Here is a 26,351-nt window from a genome sequence, read left to right as displayed (position 1 = left end):
ATATCGAATTTGCTATTTGAAAATAATAAAAGCTTTAAAAGTTTATCGCGGCTTGAATATTTAAGAATTCTTATACGCGCTTCATTTTTATCAATATTTAACTAACTGACCTTCCGAAATAGTGTTGAGATGATGTTTATGCATAGTTTGACCTTCAACATTATTAACTAGATAATCCACGCTGCAATTAACTCTAAAAAGTAATTACGAGCTTCAACTATGTATTAATTGTTTCTTTTTTCGTACAAATATTCACAAGTTAATTTTTATTATAGTTTGTGAATTTCTTGAATGTACTCATAGAAGAAATCTTATCTCGGAATGAACTTGTGTCATGAATTATGTAGCAAACGAAATTAAGATGTAAAATTATTATGGAAAATATGAAGCAAAATAAAATATAATTACTGTAAAAAAATCTGTAAAAATTATTTTAATATAGATTTTTATTTTATTAATTACTAAAGAAGTAAACCTTATACACCATTATAAAATACGAGTTATTTTTGTTTTGATAGTCGACAAATGAGCTAGTGGGTAGCCTGATGGTAAGCGCCACCACCACCCATGAACATTTACACAGCCAATGGTCAATGCAGAGGCTTAGAGACTTATGTCTTCGTAAATAGATGGCCGACTTTAAAAGGTGTGGCATTAAGAAAAAAAAATATAAGGGTAATAAAGGAAAGGACTGGGAAATGGTTATGGACCTCCGACTCCCCCACTCACCGAACAAAACACAGTAGCATGCGACTATTAAACGCTGATCTTCTGTGGGGTTGTGGCGTACCCGATTTCCACATAATAAGTTCGCACAAAACGAGAATAATGCTATGAAAAAATTTAACACACTGTGTTTCTTTCATCGCAAAATGTGACATTCAAATCATTCATCATTTTGTTAGCGTAACGTTGACGTTGAATCAATCATATTGTTATTGCGATATTAATTAGTTATTTAAAGGTTTGCTTAGTGGAACTCTGCAAGGAATATTTTCAATGCAAAAGTTTGAGATTGTTCAACAAACCACCACTTTCTGATATAATTAAATTATCGGCGTATACCGAAAGTATTTATTATGAACAAGCTTTTCGCTTTGTCTATGTTATAAAATAATTAAAAATTTCCTTATATGTTGCCTTACAGACTTATTTAAAAACAACAGCCTACGTATATCCATTTTATGTAGATAAGACATGTAAATAGATTTCAAATGAAAGGATTAACATTAAACTGATAAACATCTATCCGCTTGCAACGGCTGCGCTCGGGTTGACTCAAGATAAAAAACTATTTATTACCTAGTACGGTAACTTCGTAATGGTAGATGATTTTTACAATCGTTCCAGTAGTTTTTGAGTTAAATCGTAACAAACAACAACATTTTCTCTATATAGATTAAGTACATAAATGTTAAATACCATGTAAGTGCTTAATTAAATTAATTAAATACCATGTAAGTGCTTTTTTGGAACAAATAGATAAATTGATATATTTTACAGAGGCACTGGCATTGTAATATGATAACTTTACCAAGAAATTTTACGTTGTTAAATGTAAAGGTTGTGTTCGCAAATCAGTTTCTGACCTTTAAATATTGTTCTTTCATTCCTCCAGCTCTCAATGGAAATAAAAGAGTTGTTATATCAATATTTTAAATGTTATAAGGTGCGATGTATTGAAATGTTTTTTTTTTGACATTTGCATAATTGCAAGTATAAATTCAAAAATTAATTTATCTTGTCTGGATTAGAGACATGGAAAAATGAAGTCCCGAGCCACTGTATTATTTACTAACGGTCCGCCCCGGCTTCGCCCGCAGTACATATATAGCCTATAGGTTGTAAATGTTATTCAAAAGCACTTCTATAAGAAGTCTAGTTGAATGAATAAATGTTTGAGTTTGAGTTTATAGCCTTCCTCTATAAATGGGCTATCTAACACTGAAATAATTTTTCAAATCGGAGCAGTAGTTCCTGAGATTAGTGCGTTGAAACAAACAAACAAACTCTTTAGCTTTATAATATTAGTATCTATAGATTCTTTTTCCAGCTGTGCTCTGTGTACCCGCCGGAAATCGAACCAAGGACTATGGTTTGTATACTAACCCACTTAGAATTGTACCGAAGAGGTCAAGATCAATTGCTATAGAGAATGATATAAACTATATTCCTAAGCAAAGGAGGTTCTCAACAAGAGGTTTTTATTCTCGGTAACTCCGTGGTTGCAACCGAATGGTGTGATTCCTTTTGTGCTGGATAGGAAATTTTTGAATCCCACATCTGGATTGGTACCTACTCTCCAAAGATGTCGGTACCTAATATTGTTGTAGGTAATTAATTGCCTCATAAAATTTCCAAAGTATGAAATTTGTTATATTTTATAATACATAATTTTTCTGCTATCTCAAAAAAATTGCTTTACCAAAACTTTGGGTTTACGAAAAGTTTCTTGAGACGCACTCGCACTTTATAAATACGAAGGCTTTTCAGAAAAACGTGACCAAAATCATTAGCAGATCCCTATTGAATCTTCGAAATATTTGAAGATAAAGTGCCTACGCCTACTGTATAAATATCCTATAACTAATATATAAACAACGTACGAGAAATGTCTATCTTATCAAGTTTTTTTACAGATTGTTGCGTGTCTGTTAAGCACTTTTTATTATTACGGAGGGTACCTACTATAAAATAAACGCTACCTAAAAATGTGATACAAGGATCATATCAGAATTTTATTAAGGAAAATTCATGAAATAGTATATTATATTTTAAAGAAAATTATCAGTAAAACATGTAAGAATGCTTCTGTGATATTTTAAGAATAGTTTGTATCTTTAGGGTTATTTGTGACTATGTCGCTTGGAAATTGCAAGTAAAATATTAATAATTGATCGAAAATTTAATAAAGAAGCATTAAATCAGTTCCACTAATTGGACGCGGCTTTGCCTGTTTGAATCACTAATGATTGAACCTTACAATATAACTAAGAACAAATATTATTTCATTTAAACAGAGCGACTTTATAGGCTATTCGAAGGCGTAAACACCCAGTGCAAACGCTACATAATGTGGCTTGAATAAACATTTTGTTTTGTGTCTGCACTGCCTGGATTAAATCATGTATTGTACCAAAATAACGTGTAAACATTGCATTGTGTTTGCACATCGGTATCTTTAGATGCAACGGGAACTCTTAAACAGTTTACGTTAATTTCTATTATTTTGCGTTAGTTTTAATGTATTTAAGGTTTTAGTTAAGACTAAGATTATAAGATAAGTCTTATGACACATTAATCGGAGACCGTGGAACGAATATGTAGTCTTATTTGGATAGTAATTAAATGAAACCTTATTTGAACGTCAGATCGTCTCCTTGGCACAGTGGTTAACGCGTGAGCGTAGAACCGAGGGGTCCTGGGTTCGATTCCCGGTGGGGACGCACAAAAAAAAACGTCTCGGTCTGGCAGGACACAGAAGGCTCATCACCTACTTGTTCCTAAAGAAAATCGATCAGTGAAACAGATGTATATCATCTGCCCCATACCCCACTAGGGGACACGGGACTTCACTTTTATTTGAACATACGTTTTTTTGTAAGATGTAATATGAAATATAAAAGTATACGCGAAGCTTTTAAAATACTCAGAAAATTGTCATAAAATCTAGCGCTCGTCCCAATTCATCCTGCTTAAGCCGGGACAAAAAGTCTATGAAATTGTGGAATAGTGTAGCTCACTAAAAGAGAGTAAGATTTTTAGAATGTATCATTTAATCGTGCATAATATGTTATGTGTAAAAGCAGATTTTAAAGTGACAATCTGTCCTCTCCCCATCAAGATTATAAAGTTTTCAACACATGACGTGACATAATCAATTAAACGCAAATGCATTAACAGTGAATGGCAACACTTATGAATAAATGGAAGTCGAATGTTAATGTCGGCTTTAAGTGTTTCTTGTTCGTGTCGCGATGCATTACCAATGACGTATGCATCAACAGGATATGTATGATGATACCGTTATAGTTAAAAACAATTGCATGCTTATAATATGCGATTGTAGCATATAAGAAGTAGTGGTGGCTCAGTGGTGAGGACCTCTGACTGCAAAATCAATAAGTCGGGGAACGAGACCTGGCGAGCGTACAGGATATAAATTGATTTTTCAATTTATCTATATATGCGAAGGAAAATGAACAAACGGTGAAGGAAAACATCGTGAGGAAACCGGCATGTCTGAGAATCAAAAATTCGACGACATGTGACGTCTGCCAGGCCGCACTTGGCCAGCGTAGTGGATTATGGCCTAAACCCACATAGGAGGCCTGTGTCCCAGCAGCGGGAACATATATGGCATGATGAATATACGATGGATTATCTTACTTAGAATTCTAAAGTTTGTTTATTGCCTCCATCTTAATTCCTTTTCAATTCTCGTTTTTTTTTTGACTTCGTTACTCGATAGCTCCGTGGGTATTCTTTTTGTATTTGTCAGTAAACTGTTGTTACTTGGCGCCATTTCAGAATTTTGAAGTGGTACATTCCATCCAATAACAATAAAGATTTACCCCCTTTAAGGCCAAATTTCCTTTGCTTTTTAAGTGTTCAAAACAGAAGTATAGTGTGTTGACATGTTCGTTAGTCAATAATTCAGTTTAAAATAGTTTACTTATCTACTAAATACGCAAATATCAAAAAGGTTTCTGATGTTTCATTTAATTCGTTGCGATGTGCGTTATTGAGTCTTTTATTGTTTATGTGTATAAAATCTTACTTATATTTTTTTTTCAGAGATAGTTTGGTATTATCTGTACTTTGTCTATGTATAATATTTGTGGTTGTCGGTCTTGTAAATGGTGATTTATCAGTTCGGGTCAGTGTAGACAAGTTTCGAAGTTTCAAAGTTAGAGACTTGATAGTAGCTAAAAAGGTTTGGCAGTGGGTTTCCCCTATATTAAGTTTGGTGGATTAGCACGCAAAAAGTTATTCTACCTTAATCTACGTTGCGGATATAACAATTTTGAGAATTGTTGGTGAATGAAAATGATGAGATATATTGCATTATATTCTTCATATAAACAGAAAATATCGATAAGAATTTCAATTGTCGAGTTTGAGATTTAAGTCAATGAACATTAGGAAATGTTATCTCTTTTTAATCTTATCTCTTTTCCATTCTCTGAAAAAATTAAACGGTTTCATTCAACCAAAATTAAATAACGTTTCCAATGTGACATGACACTAGTTAAGGGTTCTTGATCGGACGTAATACTTTTGACAACTTGTACCTTAAATCCCAAATATTTACTACAAGTCATCTACATTCACGAGCTGACGCTTGAAGCCTCTTTCTTAATTCCTTTAAGAATATTCAAAGTGAATAAGGTCACCTTTGCATAATAAATTTGTGCAGTCGACTTATTTCCTGCTTCTCTGAAATGCAATTTTGAATTCGCTTAGTACTGACGTGCTTGTCACGCTTTTCTTGGGACAGGATAAAATGGTGAGAGGAACATGTTGTAATTTACTTTGGTATTGTATTTATAAAGGATTTACAAAAAAACACCAAAGCATTCTCATAATGTTGTTAGAAATTGCTGTTCCTAGAAAGAATCGTTCGATGTGAAAAAAGTTACAAAACCGTGGTATAACAACATCGCTGAATCTAAAGTTACTAAATCTACCTCTAACTTTAGTTATATTTATATTTTCTATATCAACTTCGATCAGGATACTTTGTCTATATCCTGTTGGTATTTATAAATATATACAAATAATGTATAATAAAATATTCATATTTTAGATAGATAGAGAGACTTTCATTTAGGGGATTACAAGAGCTAATAAAGAATATAAATATAAAAAAATAACAGTTACAGGACAAGCATTTAGAGGATTAACGAGACAGTATTATGTTATATGTGGTGACAACTGACAGTCTCAAATCAACGGTCTTCGTCAGCATATACCTACACATATTATATTTGAAAATAGCAATATGCGATGAACTAAAAATCTATCGATCGTTTTGATAATACTAAATCACTATAAAATTACGCGTTGCTTGAAGAATAATTTACCAAAAGTCAAATTGATTGATCGTTTGTTCAGATGGGCTTATATGTTTAGAGGTATGTTTGATTTTGAAGCTGTCTCTTTTTTATGAAAACATAATAGGGGAAGGCATTATTAAATATCTGTTCGGAATAAATAAGGTACAATGTAGTTAAGTCGGTAGTATATTTAAAATTAAGATAGACATTGTTTTTTAGAATATAGTGCCCAAAGCAATGAAATTCAAATAACTACAGTACAATTAACAACCATACGAACCATCTAATTGTATATTTACACGTATTATTATCATGTATACTTAATCACATCGACACAAATGATAAAATAGAATAGACTAAAAATTATTTAAAGGCATAAATTAAAGGCCATAGAAATATAAATTGGTCTATAATAAAATATGTAATAGTAATTTTGAACTTTATCATACGATTATGTTGTTTATTATCAAGTATTCGCAATTGCCTTAAATTACTTTAATAATCAAACGAGTCGAGCAGGCTTCGGCACCAATTTGACCAGTTCGCAGCGGGGAAAGTACCACACCCTACTAACAGAAGATCTTAGTGACATAGTAGTAAGCCAATGCCAATAGTACAATATTTTGTTCGGTTAGTAAGGGAGTCGGAGGCCATCCTTACTCCTTAAAAGCGGGAATTGCATTTCTAGGGCCAATACCTCTGCAAATGTACACGAGCGGTGGATATCACTTACCATGAGGTTGATAATAATGTGTTACCCTATTTATAAGGGATGCAAGAAAACTAATAAACGAAATACAGATTCTAAGAGCACTTTTGGTCACATGTCGTTTTCTTATTAAACATGTCACGCAGACTGTCGCCTATATTTTTATTGTATTCTCATATATCGTTGAGTGAATAATGTGCAATATATAATGTTATTCATCATGATTGCTCAAAACGGTAATGGAAAACATCGTGACAAAACTGGCATGTCCGAAAATTAACAGGTGCTTGGTCAGCGTAGTGGATTATGGCCTGAATATTCATAGGCCTGTGTCTCTATAGTAGGTTTTGGAGCAAACATAATATGCTGAAGAAGATGATAATTGGGGACGGATATATTTGTAAAATTTTTACCAACGTTTTTAACTTTTGAGAATTACAACTATTTCACTTTTCATAACGAGAGATAATGTATGAATTTAATAAAGACATGAAGCAGCGATGAATTCAAATACTACGGCGGAACGTGCATTCTTGCCATAATAATGAATATTTAGAACTTTGGAGCATACACGTGTACTTTCTTATACTTGTGAATATAAGGATTTTAAGAGAAAATAAGTGATCACATGATTATGGTTTGCGGAACTGTCCTGTACGCCTATAAAGGTCAAAAACTTGACTCTCAAAGGCCTTCCATGGTCAAACCACCTTACGATTCCTATAATACCAATATATAAAGTATTTGTTATTTATGTAAAATACCAGAATTAGGTTTGCTAGTAAAATGTCATAAACAAAATAAACGGTCTCAATTTTAATCATTTTTTTTCATTTACCTTTGTTTGTTTCTGTTATACAAAAGCATCTTATCTTCCTTTGTGATTTTCCTTAATAAATGCAAAATCTTCACTTCATATGGATACGATATTATTAGAAACTATTTCCTAATTATCGTTTTAAAAAAAAAATCATGAAAAATCTACCAATGATATGTAAAAACCACAATTCACAACATTCCATTGTATTGTCATTGTAGGCAAATTCAACTGCGAAAGGAGGAAAATGTATGTCTGTAATAGGTTTAAAGGGTTAAAAGGAAAGGGCCGAAAACGCAATATTGTGAAACCAACTCTCCATTAAACGTACTATAGTATTGCGTTTGCAAAATCCTGAGTAATGTTATAAATAGGAGAGTGTGTTTGCTCGTCTTCCTTTTACATCATATTTCACATATTTTAATGATATAATTTTTATTTCTGGAGATAGTTAAACACAAGAGGCTACTTTTATTACCGTGTAATATCACTTTCCCATAGGATTTTTTTTTTGACTACGATAGCGACGTCGACGAGGACGTGGGCGGATAGTTAGTTTCATATGGACTGGATGGAATGAAATTATTCAGTTTGTCCCCCCGTGTACACTATAATAGATAAACTATACACTGGTCACTTATTTCTATACTTAATGTACATAATGTACTTCTTGAGTAGTGTCTGAAATAAAATAAACATACCATTAAAATAGCATTATGTTTTAAAATAATCTTAAAGTAGTTATGACCTTAGAAATTTTAAAGATTAAAATGTAGAATGATTCTATTAAAGAATGGAAAGACAATATTCTAAATCCGCTTTAAGGTCTTGAGTAATAGTTATTGAATATCTAAGAACTTTTTGACGATGTAAAAATATCTTCGAAGTCCAAAGCTCATTAATGAAACATTTGGCCTTTCAAAAGTAAATTTGTTGTAAGATGTGAAAGTTCCATTCTTAAAAATCATGTCATGGAGAAAAGGAAAAGTTAAGTTTTCTTAAACATTTTTGTTATTGTAGATAATTAGTATTAAAAACTACCTCCAAATCAGTTGTAGTGATTGTGTGTGTAGAATATTCGTGTCTTACTGTATAAAATTCTCGTGTCAAAATGTTAGTCTCCTCTGAACTGTGGCTGGGACGGTTATTATGAAATTCTGTTTGCATGTCGGGTAGGTCTTAGAATAAGCAATTTTTAATACTCCTAAACGATGAGAGTAAGGCAGAACAGCGTTTACGCGGTCAGCTTGTAACCTATAACTTTTAAAAGTTTAGATGCCAGTAACGTTTTGTGATTTGTTCCATACACTATATGTATGAGAGAAGTTAATTATTATGTATTTTAGTTCTTAATTCACTACCATTGTCAAATCCGCTCAAAATATTTATACGCCTAACTACCACGTATATAGCAGTAAGATATTTAAATATATTAGAAAGAAAGAAAGAAACATTTATTTTGACACAGGCATACACACACACAACAGAACATAATAGAAAACAACAGCAAGAGTAGTTTAAGAGAGATAAGAGCTTTTAATATTATCTACGCTTTTAGTTTATGCGCAGAATTTTTCAGGTTTTGAATATTACTTAAATACGCGTAAACACGAAAATTGTCAGACAAAGGACTACAAATGTAGCAGATGAATATCATCAATGCGGGTAGGTATTAATTAACCACTATGCAATTAAATACTGCCTTAAATTATCTAATTACACGCCCCTTTCAGCCTAGCTTATTGAAATATTTTCTATTATCGTGATTTCCAACAGAATCTGTTTTCATGAAATGTTGTAAAGTTGTATGAGCTATATATATAATACTAGCTGTTGCCCACAGCTCCACCCGCGTGGTCTAAAATTTCTCTTTATCCCCTTAGGGGTAGAATGTATAAAAATCCATTATCAGCGGATACTTATAATTTACTTACTGTTTGCATGTCAAGTCCAGTAGCATGGGCTAGATACATTAATAGATTTATTTATAAAATTCTCATTTGTTGCATATGTAAAATATATGTTATTGATATGTGAATGATATATTTTTTGCACATTTACACCTGTATAGACATCAAATTGTTCTCATATAATTTCTTATTGTTCTGCTGTTTGTTATCTCAATAAAAGGAAATTAAATAAAAATTCTATACAAAGTTATAGATGCTGATTTTTCTGAATCTAAACCGCCTTCAAATAGTCAGAACTAGACTAAATTTAAATGGACCACATGGGAGGTACCAGCTTTCAAAGGAAATATAATCATTAAAATCAGTTCAAAAAATAAAAATAAATGAGATAAACATAAAAAAAACAAATAAAAACCTACTTTTTTATCGGTTAACAAAATTACTCACATACTTTATCCACACACACATTCTTTATCACATCAAATAAATGTTTCTTTCTTTCTTTCTTTCTTTCATATATTTATATTTATTAGATATTCTAGCAATGATTGTGTGCTTTTACTATAACACTAGTATATACTATTACTACTCGTAATATTACATAATACTGTTACTAATATATACAAAAAATATTAAAATATATTTTTCATAATCCTAAACTTCGAACCGTTAAAATACAACATTAGATATCAAACACAATATTATTATCAATATCACATAATATCTCTCAGCAAAAGGAAAAGAGATCTTTATCAAAAGGCCCAATTTTCATTACAGCATTAGATTATATGAGAAATCAAAGGGTGAAAGTAATTCGCACATGGATTGCAAACTGCTGCCATGTTGCGTGTAACAGCTCGTAATTATTCCAGACATGTTCAAACAACTCGATCTATTCCCACACTAAACAGAGCTTGCTGGGTACCAGATAATGCATTTTAATCGTTTCGTCTTAGTGCCACAACTGTTTTGTACCGATACATATATTTGTGATTTGCTATTCTCAATAGTATCACAATTTAAGCAAAGTAAGAATAATTAAAAAGTTGATTGAAGTCCCGTGCCCCCTATTGGGGTATGGGGCAGATGTTAAATATCTGTTTCACTAATTTACTTTATGGACGAGTATGTGATTAACTTTCTGTGTCCTGTCAGACTGAGACATTTTTTGTGCGTCCCCACCGGGAATCGAACCCTGGATATTATACCAAGGAGGCGGTCAGAAAATTAATCCTAATGAATACAAGTCACTCAAAATAATATACTTAAGTAATCTCCAGGGGAGAGAGGAACCTATAATTAAAAATATACCAATACAATTAGTGTTCGTAAAGAAACCCGACCCTTAATTTTACTTCTATCAAAATCTTCGATAATTGTCCCTCATTATTGGTATTTTTTTCCTACAATTGTTAAAGAGATATTATAAAACGTTACATAAAATAATTGATACGAAAAAGAAAAATATGGGTATTATTATGCTTCCTCGACATAATTATTCTAGTTCTTGTAGGTTACAATAGCTAATCATTACATTATATAACAATCCAGCATAAGTTCCCTGCAAACAATGACGCGTTCGTAGAAAATCGGAGTTGATAAATTTTTCCACATTCATCAATAATAATTGGGTTTCAATCTGTACATTGAGTATGTATTGTATTTCCAGACCGTATAATTTATATCCATAAATCCAATATCATTTGTATCACACGACACCCGAAGAATATTAATGAAAATGTCGGCGGCTCTATCAAATATTATCATAACTGTGTCAAACAGCTACAGTTGTGACATTTACTTGGTTTTCTCAATACTATAGACGAGTATAAGTCGAATAATAAGGGAAATATCGAATTATGATTACGACTAAAATTCACATATCATCATCATCATCAACCCACATTTGTTACACGCAGAGACACAGGAACTTTAAGGGTTCAGGCCATCATCCATCAAAAAACAATTTTCGGACATACTGGTTTTTTCATGATGTATACCTGAACGTCACGGATAGTATGCAGATATATTTGAAAATCACTTTATTTCTTGTTCGCTTGTTTGGCCTCGAACCCGACTTTACGATTAATGTCCGAGGTAAGAACCAATGAGCCACCACCGACTCACACAATATAACCATGTTAAATCTTCGTTATATATTATGTTAAATCACATATAATCTATAAATTTATTTTACAAATACCAGTCAGTATCAATTTGATGATGAACACATCAAAGCAATTCACCGAAAAGTATGTGATATTAAGGCTAATGCATTTGATACATCATGTACGAATGATAAACCATGGATATTTAATGTGCGAAGGTTAATACCATGCTGTTCGACCTCATTAGTATTGATACAGTTAAAATTGCGTACTTTGCCGCAATGCAACACGTGTAAGATTAACTTAAAGCTATATAATATAAAGCATTGCATTAAATCATCCATTATCTAATTTTTAGTTTTATGAGTTAAAACAAATAAATTGATATTAAAAATAAAATTTAACGATGCCGCGTTCCATCGATACAATGTTATATTTTTTATTCACATGTGTTCAATTAATCTTGTTGATGCATTTGGATAAAAACGATTTTTAAAGCTTGGGGAGAAAACTGGGAGTACGAAATTCCAAAACCCACAAATTCGATTATTGTTAAATGAAAAATGTTTGTCATTGACGTTGTACAAGCGGAGTTATTTTTTCAGAAAGTTTGAGAGTCCAAAACGTTTCAAATACCATGTTACCTTTAACCAAATTACGTTTTATATTAAATGCTTTGCTTTAATATGATATCTTATTTAGGGTTGAAATATATTATAAAACGGATGAGTGTATAATTACAACCGAATGAAAATTACAAATTTTGAAACACATTTTGAAGTTTTTAATTAAGAAAAATGTGTACCTACATAAAATGTTTTGCTTCTGTTACACGTTTTTTAATTATATTAATTTTGTATAATAGTAATTGGAATGTTTCACCAAGAAATATATCATACTAGCTTTTCGCCCGCGGCTTCGCCCGCGTAGAATTCGCTTATATCGCGCGACATGGTAAGGAGTATTTTCTTCGCATCAAAAAGTATGGTTTGTTCTTTCCCACGTTTAGCTCCATCATCATACCAAGTTTCATCAAAATCGGTTTGACAATAACGAACTTTCATACAAACTTTCATCCCCTCTTTCAACTCTTTCTACCATTTTTTCGCGATAAAAAGTATCCTATGTTCTTTCCCAAGTTCAGTTCTATCTTCATACCAAATTTTGTGAAAATCGGTTCAGTGGTTTAGGCGTGAAAGCGTAACAGACAGACAGACAGACAGAGTTACTTTCGCATTTATAATATTAGTAGGGATTAGTAGGGATAAGTAGGGATAGTAGGGATAGTAGGGATTAAGAAAATTGTGAATCTATCAAAGTTGAAGCAATTGTTTATTGTAACGCTAATCTCAGGAACTAGGGGAGCGATATCAAACATTATTTCTTTGTTAGATATGTACCACAGGTGAAGCAGGGGCGAACCGCTAGTAATACATATATTTATGTATAATATTTTTTACATTTTTTCCTCATTGATATTGTAGTTGACAGCCAGAAAAAATGAAATGAAATAATAAAGCTTGTAATATTAATAGCACGCCGTGCCAATTTCAATTAATTGTTCGCACATAAAAGCAAGATAATTCTTGAAATACTTGACATATTCAATTTAGAGCAAATTTCATTCATCGAAGAATTTAATATTCTGTAATATATTTAAAGATCGCTACATAATAGGCCTGAGACATTTCTAAGCAACATTGTTATCTGAACCGTAGAACTTCAAGCGAATTGATACACGCACGCTGAATTTAAATAATAACATTTGTTTCAGACTGCCGTTTGAGACACTGATTACGTATGACGAAACATGGGGAGCGTCGGCAACAATACCACATCATATGAAGAACTTCTGGATCCGCGGGAGCTCACTCTCCAAAGAAAATTCAGTAACATATTGACGATCACAGACGCGTGGCCCGTGGAGAAATGTTTGGAGTTCAACTTGATAAATAATACATCAAACGAGGAGTTTATAAACAAAATCTTCGCATGGAATGGAACGGAGATTATGTGTTTAGAACACGCCCCTATATTAACACCGAGTACCATAATGAGAGCGAGCGTCCTTTCTGTAATGGCTGTGTTATCTTTCTTGGGGAACTTCGCTACGATGATAAGCGTACAAAGAGGAAAGCGCTGTCGCAGGCGGGCTAGGCCGTCATGGACTGCTATATATAGCCTTATCTTTCAGCTTAGTGTGGCCGATTTGCTTGTCACTGTTTTCTGTATTGCGGGGGAGGCAGGATGGTCGTTTTCGGTGCAGTGGTATGCGGGGAACGTTGGTTGCAAACTATTTAAGTTTTTACAAATGTTTGCTCTGTACTTGAGTACATTTATACTTGTTCTCATCGGTGTAGACAGATGGCTGGCCGTGAAATATCCTATGAAGAGTATGGCGACTGCAACTAGAAGTACAAGGCTCGTTATTGTTGCATGGATATTAAGCTTCTTATTAAGTTTACCTCAGGTGAGATTTACATTAGGTATAGCGAGATTTTTTTTTTGGAAAAAGTAATATATTTTAAGGAATTTTCTCGATGACAGACAATGAAGAAGAAGAAAAGAAGACATGATTAAAATTACGTAGTTAGGTCACTAGTTTGAAAATAATGATTATTAACAAAAAACTACAGCTTTTAAATTGTCAGAACTGGACCAATTTAATGGGACCACATGGTAGGCACCAGCTTTAAAAAAAAAACATAAGTATCATATAGTTTCACGCAGTAAAAAAATTATGAGCCTACAAACACAAAAAAATACATTCGAATTGATTACCTCCTCCTTTTTGCAGTCGGTTGTAAATAATAAAGATTTATTTATGCTTGAATAGGTTACCCACGTATAGTGTACCGGCATGCATAGTGCATAGACCGGAAGATAACGTTAGAAACATTCATAATATCTTAATGTTTTTCCATCAGACAAATTCTTACAACCGAATCACGTGCACACTCCAGACTGACAACGAGCTGACCTTTGTCAGCGTATGATTATGTTTTCTTACATTTTACCCCCATAAGCTGTGTATACACAGCTGCGTCTATTAATCAACCTCTTAAGGTTAGCTTGCTCTCGGGACTGAACCATATTATTTTTTATACTATTACTAGCTGACCCGACGAATGCTGATATGCCCTACTCTTATCATTTATGTATAAAAACAGATGTTGGCCGATTCGGAAACCTATATGATATGCATATAAAATTTCATGAGAATCTGTCCCGCCAGTTCGGAGGTATGGTAACGAACATTGTGACACGAGAATTATATATGTATCTAGATATTGTTTAAGAATTTTTAGATGTAATCAGTGTATGAAAAACTATATGTTCATTCTGCACCAGACGCGGGAAAAGTATCAAGCTCATAAATAATTAATGTAAGCACACAAAATGTAATTTATTATTAACATTATAATAATTCTGTCTGCCCGGCGTAAAGCACTTCTTTACGACTTCCACCGATTTGGCTGAAATTAGGTACAATGATAGATTAATATCTGAGAAAGGACAAATATAAGTTTTATCTCAGATATCCCGGGAATGGGAACTAAATCCCAATGGAAGACTTTTTTTTATCGCGGATGGATCTGAGAAGACTACAATATTATAAAAAGTATATAAGTTAGTACTAGGAAAAAAATTTTGACATTAAATAAATTAGGCCATGGCGTAAAAAGAGACATAAAGGCAGGAAAAGGAAGGTGTCACGTAGTACCGGAGAAGAGGTTTCAGTTCAGCATAATATTAAAATGTGAGGTCGTTAGTCATCAATCTTCATGTTTGTCAATCGTCAAAGTAAAATTCCTGTGACATAGACCTTTTTCTCCATCACAAGGTAAGGTTATTTTTATTCGGATAAGGAATACTGAAGTCTGTTATTCCTTAATACAACTATTTGCCTTTAATGTTCATAGTAAATAGGATCTTTCTAGAATCGTGAACAGAAATCCAATTTACATCAATGCTTGTATATGAGCTTATGTTCTATTGTGTTGTTTTTGTGAAATGCTAATTACCAGAACTTTATGACAAAAGTTTTTATAAAACACAACAACGTAACAAATTGAAAATTCTGTACAATCATGTGCTATAATATTTTCAACAAATGACGAAACGTACAAAAGCATGTCGTTTTATTAATATAAAGCATTCATCCTTTTTTATTTATGTCATTTACGTAGAAACATTCCGTTTTTATAATTATTTTCACGCTTTTTTAGCTTTACCTGTTCTTTTTTATGTAATCGACTCCTTTAGAAGAACAAGTGAGGCAATTTAGTTGATTGTATTATTAAATCGTGTTATTTTTGTTTATTATTTATATGTTTCACCAATTACATTAATATTATGTTTAAAATGATTAACTTTATGGCAGTGTTTTGCATAAAATGCCGAAGTGGCAATTATTTAAAACGCCAAAACGAATTTCATTGTTTTCCATTGAAAATATAGAAATAAAGTTTAGGATAATTAATTTAACCTTAAGAAGTTTTATCGTGGTTCCCGGTACTATTTTGTTTAGACCTTTGACTTATAAAGAGAACCCCTGACTTGAAAATTATGAATAAATTAGATTTCTTTGTAGGTAAATTAGGTTGGTAGAACTTCTGACCCTGTGATGTATTTCGAAAGTTGTTAATTTCCCTAAAGACTGGCGTAATTTTAAAATAACAATCCTCATAGAATCATCATAGAACATATTCACGAAAAACAATACGACAAAGTCTGTTCCCATCTTCTCATACTTATTTTACAAAACCATATGTGTTAATTTTTTGAGATTTATAAAATTTACACAACCATTGTGTGAATAAAACATACCATTCATAGCCCATGACAACTTTGTTACCCTTATTTCTACCGGTGTCTTCGCCCACATAGTAACGGGAAGTATAGATAGTCCTTGGTTTTTCCATACACACTCTTCAATCCCGTAGGATTTCTGAGATGCAAACTAGCATATGTCCTTGCTGGGTTCTTATAGTCTCTATACAAAATTTCAAACAAATTAGGTCTGAGAAATTTTGGAAGAATAGATTAAAAATTATCACGAGGCGGGACTCGCACCCGCGTCTTTTTGCCAAGCCGTAGCAATTCTTATCCTAGGGATCACGGGTAGCCGAGAGGCTACGCTTTTTTTTCATTAAAAAGTTGAAAGACGGATAGACAGACAGAATAAAAACTATTGCTAAACATGATTATTAAAATACTTATGCACAACAGACTTGTGTGCAAAACTATACCTATGTTTACCCGGCGTATATTCGTTGTTTTTCATCCCGCCAGTCAATAAATTCAATAACTGTATTAATTTCTAAATACAGAAAAGTCATAAATTTATATTATTCATAATAAATTAAATTAATGTTTCTGGTATAATCTATCTATCATTAATAAGTTTATTGAATACAAAATTATTCGTAGGATATACTCACGATGCGTCAAACTTTAACGTTTATTGAATAAATCATTTGTATACCAAATTTGAGTCACTTCAAAACTACTGCAAATTTAGCAGCCTAGTATACAATATTATTTAATAAAGTACGTTGTAGAAATCAACATATCATTGCTATTAATGACATTATATTCTAGAACTGTTTTCAATAAAACCTATGGTGAATTCCGTCGTTTCTATATAGGAACATTAATCTTTCTTTTCCGAAAGTCAGTCGCAATTGAATAGAGAAATATCTTCGATCTTAAACGAGTTTAGATGACAAAACGATTTACCGCCTCAATAGATTCTTTAACCCTTATTATTGGAGCACCAAGTAATGTAAAAGCTAGCTCAAATTGTGGGTTTCATCATCATCATCATCATCAGCCCATATATGTTCCCACTGCTGGGACACAGGCCTCCTATAAGGGTTCAGGCCATAATCCACCACGCTGGCCAAGTGCGGGTTGGCAGATGACACATGTCGTCGAACTTTTAATTCTTGGACATGCCGGTTTCCTCACGATGTTTTCCTTCACCGTTTAAGCAGTGGTGATGTTATCCACATGCGCAGATAAATTGAAAAATCAATTTATTTCCTGCACGCTCGCCCGGTCTCGAACCCCGACTTATCGATTTTGAAGTCCGAGGTTCTCACCACTGAGCCACCACTGCTTCATTTTAAAATTGTGGGTTTATTTGTTAAATATTGAGTAAATCATACATAAAGTCAGAATTTTCAATACAAATTTTGTCAAGTTATAATAATAAGTTTAATCCTTCGTAAACAAAATCACTTCCCGCTATCTGTCCCTATGTAGATATGCTTAGATTTTTATAACTACGCATCGGACTTCGGCCGTTTTTTAAACATAGATTTATTCAGCATGAAGGATGTGTATATGTCGGAGGCGGATATTAGTACCGACCGATAACAAAACGAAGCACGACTTCCGGTAGATGGCAGCACCGCCGCCTCATTGCGACTAACTTCTGCTACAACAGAGCCTTGCTAGTGGAAGCGCGTCGGACTAAGGCTCACTTTCCATTTGGGAGCCTTTGCAACAAGTTCTCAACGAAACTATGATCTGTTCCTCACGTTTCGTTGTACAGTGTGATATAAGTTGCGAATAGTGTTCATAAATCATGTTGTGTAATTCGTGGCCAAGAACGGGTAATCTAGCAATGATGCCTCATTGCTCATTTATACGCAAACTATATTATTATAATATCTCATGTGAAACCGAAAAGGCTATTTTTAATTTGAAAGCTGATCCCTCCCTTCTATTGAAATTTGGTCTAGTTCTGACAATTTGAAGGCGATCTAGTATTTTGTTAAAAATAAATTATGTTTCATTCTTTACCGTAATATTCCCTTTTCTGTGTGACAATCGCAGCATTAAAACTTACGCATATTTCATACAATTATTCATACAATTAACTTGATGTATAATTAATTAGTATTGTGTAATATTTTTCTAGCTACAATCGAAACTCTACTTAAATTAAATAATCTCATATCCACTACTACAATATATATATATATATATATATATATATATATATATATATATATATATATATATATATATATATATATATATATATATATATATATATATATATATATATATATATATATATATATATATATATATATATATATATATATATATATATATATATTACTAATATAGCTTAATTCCTAATTTATATTATATTATTTCACATTCAATACCCTACTCTAAACATACAATATGTTCTACGCAAATAAAAGAATATTATTCTAAACGTATTTTTATTTTCAGACAATAGTATTCAGTGTAGCCAAGGGCCCATTTGTAGAAGAGTTCTATCAATGTGTGACGCATGGTTTCTACACCGAACGGTGGCAGGAGCAAGCGTATACCACGTTGTCATTGGTTTTTATGTTCATATTACCACTACTCATACTTATGTCAACCTATGTCTCTACAGTTAGAACTATTGCGAGTAAGTCATTTGATTAAATAGTACTGTATTATATATTAGCAGGAGTTCATTTATGTTAAGGGATTAATAAATATTACGGTATTTGTTACGGCTTGATCGATGATGCCCTTCTAAATTATCTATGTATAACATCCCTCGCATTGAGTTGTTTGGATATCTTTGATCAAGCCAGTGTTATAATCACATATTGTTTTTTTACGTAGTAGCGGGTAATTGAGCTGGTGGTTCGCCATCAGGCACCATTAGGTGAGCGATCATCACCCATGAACATATGCATAGGTAGGGCCACTGCAAATGCGTTTACCGTTTCTAAGGGGTAATGGATAAGGACGATTATTCCATTCCTTATTAGCAATGGAAGCCAAGAAGAAGGATATGCCTCCGTCTCCTCCACTCACCGAACAAAACACATGTTTTATGCCGCTCTTCTGTTGGGGTGTTATGCCTTTCCCGCTGCGAGCTAGCCCAATTTGTGCCGAAGCGTGCTCGACTCCCAAAGCTAGTATATTTTTTCTGTGACTTTGTTAATTGTAAATATAAATAATAGAAAAAGTGTTTAGTATTATGCAGAATTTATGTATTAACTTTAATATTCTGCTGGATTTTCAATATGGGTGGCAGCCATTAATTTTGGTGACATTTGTAATATTACTATGATAAGGTACTATCAAAATAATTGTACAGGTACATTTATTTTGACTTAGAACTTATTCCACTTAATTCTATTAAAAATATCGTTATACATGATCTTTAAAACTGCGCAGTTTTTGAAACAAAAGTATAGTTGGTAATATAACGTTCAAATTTCAGAAAGCGAGAAAGTATTTCAACCAGAGACTCGTCGAGAAAAATATCTAACGCCAGATATGAACAGGAGAAGACTTATTGATAGAGCGAAAATGAAATCTCTGCGGATGTCAATAGTTATCGTGGCTGCTTTTATAATATGGTGGACTCCTTATTACGTTATGATGGTTATTTTCACATTTTTAAATCCCGATAAAGGTGTAAGTAGAACGTACTTATTATTGATTTAAATCTTGTATTGGTTGTGTCTTTAATTATATAAGGACATGTTTGTATTATTAGTATGGATTTGTGTCGAAAAAAACTGTAGGACGCAATCCGCGCTTTTCAATAATCCTTATACTAACAGAAATATTTTTATTCCGTAACAACATTTAAGCTATGTGTTAATTTGTTTTTATTTCACGACGAGCAATTTGTTTTCTTAATTTCTTAATCAAACGTCGTAATGTAATAATTTGCATTATACTTACGTAATAGAATCTAGAAAATAATCAGTTGAAAAGCTTAACTTTTAGTTTTATAGCATTGAAATGATTTAAATTGAGATTCGACCCGCGTCTTTTTGACAAAACGTAGCGTTAAAAGACGCAGATTCGAATCCGGCCTCGTGATCGAGTTTTTTCTATTTCAAAATTTCTCAGTTAAAAAGTTTTTTAAACCTTTGATGTTGGTTTAGATAAAATTATTATTAGATAATTAAATAAAAGACGAAATCAATCGACGTTCATAAACAGCATTTCCGTGCTATTTTCGATCTCTTTGACGGTGATCAGTTTTATCAATAATACTTAATATAAACTTTTTATATTCATTCATCGGGAATTGAAGTCATACTGACACAAATATTCTAATTAATAAACGAATGCCAATCAATATGTCCCTAATTTTAAAAGGAAACATTTTTTCATAATTACGAAGTGTATAATACCGAACTGGAACGGAATTCAATGAATACAATTTAACCTTTTGTAGTCAAAGCCATTTCTATGTCACTTTATCACTAGGGGAAAGAACAATAAATTTCTCAATAGAAATATAATAAACTTCGTTTTCATTTCTATTTCTCACCTTACAAGGCTAGAATCGAACACGTTTTTAATGTTTTTCTTTAACTCGAAACGCTATGTTAGATGTAGAAACATTTAAAATATTAAATTAAAAGGAATTCTAGTATTAACTAGAGAATTGAGTATTAATCTGTGGTCAATGTTAAAACTGTGTTAAAAATGTATGACGATTCAAAAGTGCTTCTATAAGTGTCTTATTGATAAAACAAATTTTTAAGTTTGAGTTTGAATAACGTTAGTTTATACGTGCAATATGACAACTGTATAATTGATCCCATTTCATTGTGTGTTGTTATTCTTATTGTAAATCGTTCTTGACTTATAGGTCGTGGCTTTGGTACTAATTATATGCTAGATAGATTTTGCTGTTTTTTTCTATTTATCTTAACAACCAATGTAATGTGTACTTAAACAAATTATAGTATTAGCTGTTTTAATAGGTGTGTGGTCCATAACGTTATATTTAAATAACAAATATCTTTGAATGATACCGGTAAAATCGTAAATACGATTTAAATATCACTGTTCCATATCATTGAAACTTTTCATTAATTATTATTTCTTTGGTTATTTTAATATAAACAAGGTCAGATTTTAATCAAGATAAAAGTGAAAATATTAGATCCAAAATATTTTCAACGTAATACGTTACGTGGGTAATTTCAAACTGATCCCTTCTAGAGTCATTTATATCATTAAAAGTGCCGGCCAGTTATTTTAATAGTGTTTTTTACAGCTCAGCGAAGATCTGTTGTCGGGAATATTCTTCTTTGGAATGTCTAACAGTCTAGTCAACCCTGTTATTTACGGAGCTTTCCACTTGTGGCCGAGAAAACGATCACGCAATAGCGATAAGTGAGTATTTACCTTACTTCTGTTACATTGGATACATTGAGTACAGATTATACATTTGTTATCATTTACATTTTTCCTTTGTTTTTTAGTTTAAGTTTTCTCCCATTAGTAGAAAAGGTTTTTTTATCTGTCTATATTTAGATTGTAATCGTAACTTTATCTACAGTTTTGGTTAATTAATAATAGGAACTAATAATTTTATATAATAACGTAGTTGAAAAAGTTTTTATAATACGTTTTAATAACATTTGGATATACTTATGATACCCGAATCATTTTCATGAGTAACTACGCGATCAAATTGAAAATGAAGAGAATATTTGCTAGATAATGTTTCAAACCATTTAGTTTGTTGCGAATCAATCTTGACAAAGCCCTTTAAACCACACCTTACAGTAGGAAATAATCGTGTCGTGAGATCACGCGATCTGCACGGGCGTAAACTTCGCTGAAATACGATTATTTCCTTTCATATCACTAATATTAAAGTGCTTTTGATGAAAGACCACCATTAGGTAGAAATGATATGGGTTCATGAACATTTTGATAGGTTTAATGTAAGCTTAAGTGGGTGGCCATACAAGCAAAGGCGTCCTCCTTTAAATTACAATAATACATTTTGGTTTAGAATGACGACTGTAATTTTCTCGGATATTTGTATAAAGCAGAATGTAATTTAATGTATCTAAATATAAACAAATATTTCTTAATTTAGCACCTAAGAAAATAGTAATAAAGATTTATGTATAAAAAATATAATTTTTGGATAATTCATCAGTTTGTAAGGACATTCAAAAGCATAATGATTTAGTAATTTATTTCAGTTGAATGTAATGTTCAATTTATTTCTTATTTATTGAACTAAGTACTTAATAATTACGAATTTTTATACATTGGAAAAATTCAATACATTTTTTTATACCAATTATTGTTAGTATGTACTATAAAAAATAATACAAAAGTAGAAGACCCTTTCAGTTTCTATTTACATTTTTAAAATTACATATATTACTCAGACGCACTCCTCTAAGCAAACAAAAATAGATTAACTCGTTTAATAGCTGTAGAGTGTGGATTTACAGGCAATGTCAGGTCCAAAGTACTTATAAAAATGGTTTACTTAGGCAGAGGAAAATTTAGACGTGATCACGGCGTGGTTAGTTCCATTTACTATTCTTTACTTAGGATGGCTTATAAGCTTTCAACACGCGTCTCTGGGATTAGCAAAACTCATATCGTATTCTTATTGTAATGTTTCATCCCGTGCAATTTTCTGGGAGTTGGCAAGTTCTTTTTCGTATAACATTTACAGCTTTTGATACGTTATTAAAAGTTGTGTGAAAAATCTCGGGAAAGCCGGTTTTTTGGAGTAATATTTCGTCGTGTTATGGATAAAATTGATAACCAAAACACATTTGAATTTGCCTTTAGATTTGTCGTATACGGAGTAAGATTACTGTTATATGTTCAATCTTTAGTGAAGAAACTTTTGTACGATACCTAGTTGTGTGGTTTCATTTTACTAATTGTCCCACTACATTACAACTATTTTTAAATTTAAAGAAACAATTTATTGTTTTACGTTTAAGTAAAATCCTTCATAGTTTCAACGAGATTACAGTTTTATTATTGCAATTATCCATAAAATTTCGTATCGGACCCTCTTTATTATCGAAGATCCGTCATTTGTTAAGTATTTAAGTATATCACGATTAGGACTGCAAAATTGGCTCCTTTTATATTAAAGATATAGAATTTCAATATCAAATGTAACAAATTCTTATTGACGCAGTAAAATATAATGAAGTATTCATACAAATCCGCATATTTATGCAATCAACGGCAAAAGCAAGTAAAATAAAGGTATTCAACTTATATTTTAAACCGAATAATATAACAACGTAATAGCCGGGTAAGTTAGGTAATAATTTAGGTATTATTTGAAGCTGAATCGTTAACAAAACGTCCTATTAACAGCTTTTAAGTTCAATTAAAACTTTGAATTGACTCAAGACCTTTACTGTTAATAATTCCTGTTTATGTAAATAATCAGGCCATTTACGCTATTTTGTGAATTAAATTTATCGTTAAATAGAAGAGTATAAATAATGATTGCGAATGGTAACATTTTCATTTCATTATTTTAAATATTACACATAAGAAGAACTTCCACCATAAAAATTTGTTCTCTGAGAAACGCAACCGTTGTAGCTTCTTAATGAACTATAAGAGACGTTAATAATTTGGCTTACCGCGAAATTTCCAATTATAATTGGATCTGTCGACCCTGTCAATTAAGTTAGACAAATAGCCTGACGAATTATAAAGCAATTACTATTAAAATATATTATTTAGCAAGAATACACTTATGATGAAAGTAATGCTGAGATTTACTAAAATATTTTCCTGACACCTACATAACAAAATAAATCATTTCGATATTTTTCGACCTCATATCTGTTTAATAAAGGATTGTACCTACTACAATCTATTATGACCGTAACAAGAAGGTGTAAGACAAAAATACATTTCTTTGTATTGAAAAGTATGAGACAATGCTCACTAGATCGTTCCATCAACGAGAATAGAGTATATCGTTATGCTCTCCAATCCTCACATGTTCTTTACGGTCATAGTATGTTAGGTTTTAGTGTGTAAAGTCCTAATTTTATTCTAATTACATTACCCTCATTTTTCATGGAGATAAGTAAGAGAAAATATCCGAGACAGAAAAATACTTATCACGATTTGAAATTCACGAGGGAACAAATTTATGGTTATAAAACTTGTAATCTAGAAAAACTTCGAAGCTAAAATGTCGTTCGGATAAATATTTCTTATTTTTATTCAAATAAGTAATGGAATTGGCTGTATAAAATGCTAAAAATCTTTTTAACCTTAACCTTTTCTGTTAACTGTGCCCCAATTTTATATTAATGTTTAATAGAAAAAAATTATAATTATTATTTTCGCAAATTGATTTTCTCAATTGAGTGAAAAATATTTAATCTGTTATGACATATATATTTCATCAAATATTTTTTCGAACAAGTAACAATTGCCTCATCATTTTTAGTTTTTAGATAGCGACATAATATTCTGTCTTTTATATATTCAAAAGTCTTTTAATGAGTTTTATTTGAATATCACAATCGACATTATTTTATGGAAGTTAACATACTTTATTAGATTTTATTTACGACATTAGTTAATCTGATATAGTGTTTTTTTTTCATTTATGGTACACGTAACTGAAACACCATTGCACTCCTAGGGCTTTGACATAGCACTTTTATTATTCATACCTCAATCAATCAATGAATATATAAAAATTTAAGGTTTGATAATTTTTGTAGATACCTTCCCGTGCCCTCCTAAAGCGATATTTTGCTTCCCTAAATTTATGGTCATACTCATTCATCCTTTAAGACACTAATTACTTTAGTAGTCATCTTTAATATACATTTTATTTTTAGAGAATCAGGTGGCCACCAAGCCTCTGTATTCCGGCGGGGCGAGCAAACTTCTTCAGTCAGGCTTACTACGATCAGATCTCTACGGTCCTCAGCGAAATACACGAACGGTCAAAACGTCAGTCTTTTATAACATAACGTTAACAATAAACCTCGTATTGACAAGTGGACAATTCGCGAAGAAAGTAAGGAATGCTCGTCGAATTTGTAAATATTATTAATTTATTCCGTGTTTTATAAATTGTGTATGGAAAAGGATGTCTATGCAAGTGTTTGTTAAGAAATTAGTTATTAATATGTGAATTTTAGCTGTCGTAAAATGGGTGAGTGCAAATTGGATGAAAATTGTTATCAAAAACTCAACCCATTCAACTCAACACTAATTTATCACGACGATGACACATTCATTTGTTCAATATCTTTTATCATATTTTATTATAAAGGATTTTTCCAGAACACACTGTGGGGCTAAGCATCTATGAATAATTCAAATATCTTTCTTGTGATCAACTACCACGTGTATTGAACAGTTTCTGGGAAAGTTGAGGTACGATAAATATAAACACTGAATATAATGATATTTAAAAATATCGTGTTTTTGCTGAAAGATAATATATGGTGCGACATCTTTTTATTATTGATAAAATATCTCACCAGATTGTACTAATGTACCTAACTTAGAAAACGATTGAATAATCTCATCCTAGAATTAATTCTAATATATTTGTAGATTATTTATAATTTATAACATGACCTAAATTATTAAATGTTAATGTAAGTTTTATGAACAGTTTGAACACTGTTAATTGTTGCATTGCGTAAATATATATGATTTGTAAATATATTTATTGTAAATAAGAAACTAATAATTGCAAATTAACATATTGCCAGTTACGCTATTGTTATCGATATAAAAAATACTATTTATTATGGGCTTTTATTTTCAAATTCTATTCTGACGTCATATTTTTATGACACAATACCTATATCGTTCTATAGAAAATATTGTCATGGTCTTATATTAAGGAAGGAAAGACATTCAATAAGATAAAAATACACATAGACCGTTTTTGTACATTATATACAAAAATTCTCGATACAA

General features: G+C 31.7%; 1 protein-coding gene across 1 annotated transcript in view; it reads left to right on the top strand.

The window, feature by feature from the left end:
- The window catches only part of LOC119839628 (gonadotropin-releasing hormone receptor), a 32,816-nt gene extending 6,818 nt beyond the window's left edge, over positions 1 to 25,998 (top strand). Inside the window, exons 2-6 of the mRNA XM_038366024.1 lie at positions 13,378 to 14,073; positions 18,861 to 19,044; positions 19,855 to 20,051; positions 21,658 to 21,776; positions 25,253 to 25,998. Of these exons, the coding sequence (XP_038221952.1) occupies positions 13,414 to 14,073; positions 18,861 to 19,044; positions 19,855 to 20,051; positions 21,658 to 21,776; positions 25,253 to 25,382 (1,290 nt within the window). The 5' untranslated portion in view covers positions 13,378 to 13,413 and the 3' untranslated portion in view covers positions 25,383 to 25,998. The remainder of the gene's footprint in view (positions 1 to 13,377; positions 14,074 to 18,860; positions 19,045 to 19,854; positions 20,052 to 21,657; positions 21,777 to 25,252) is intronic.
- The last annotated feature ends 353 nt before the right edge of the window (positions 25,999 to 26,351 follow it).

This window comes from Zerene cesonia, chromosome 4 (assembly GCF_012273895.1).
Source record: "Zerene cesonia ecotype Mississippi chromosome 4, Zerene_cesonia_1.1, whole genome shotgun sequence".
NCBI classification, from domain to species: domain Eukaryota; kingdom Metazoa; phylum Arthropoda; class Insecta; order Lepidoptera; family Pieridae; genus Zerene; species Zerene cesonia.
Note: the sequence above shows the minus strand (reverse complement) of the source record. Positions and strands in the feature narration are given on the sequence as shown.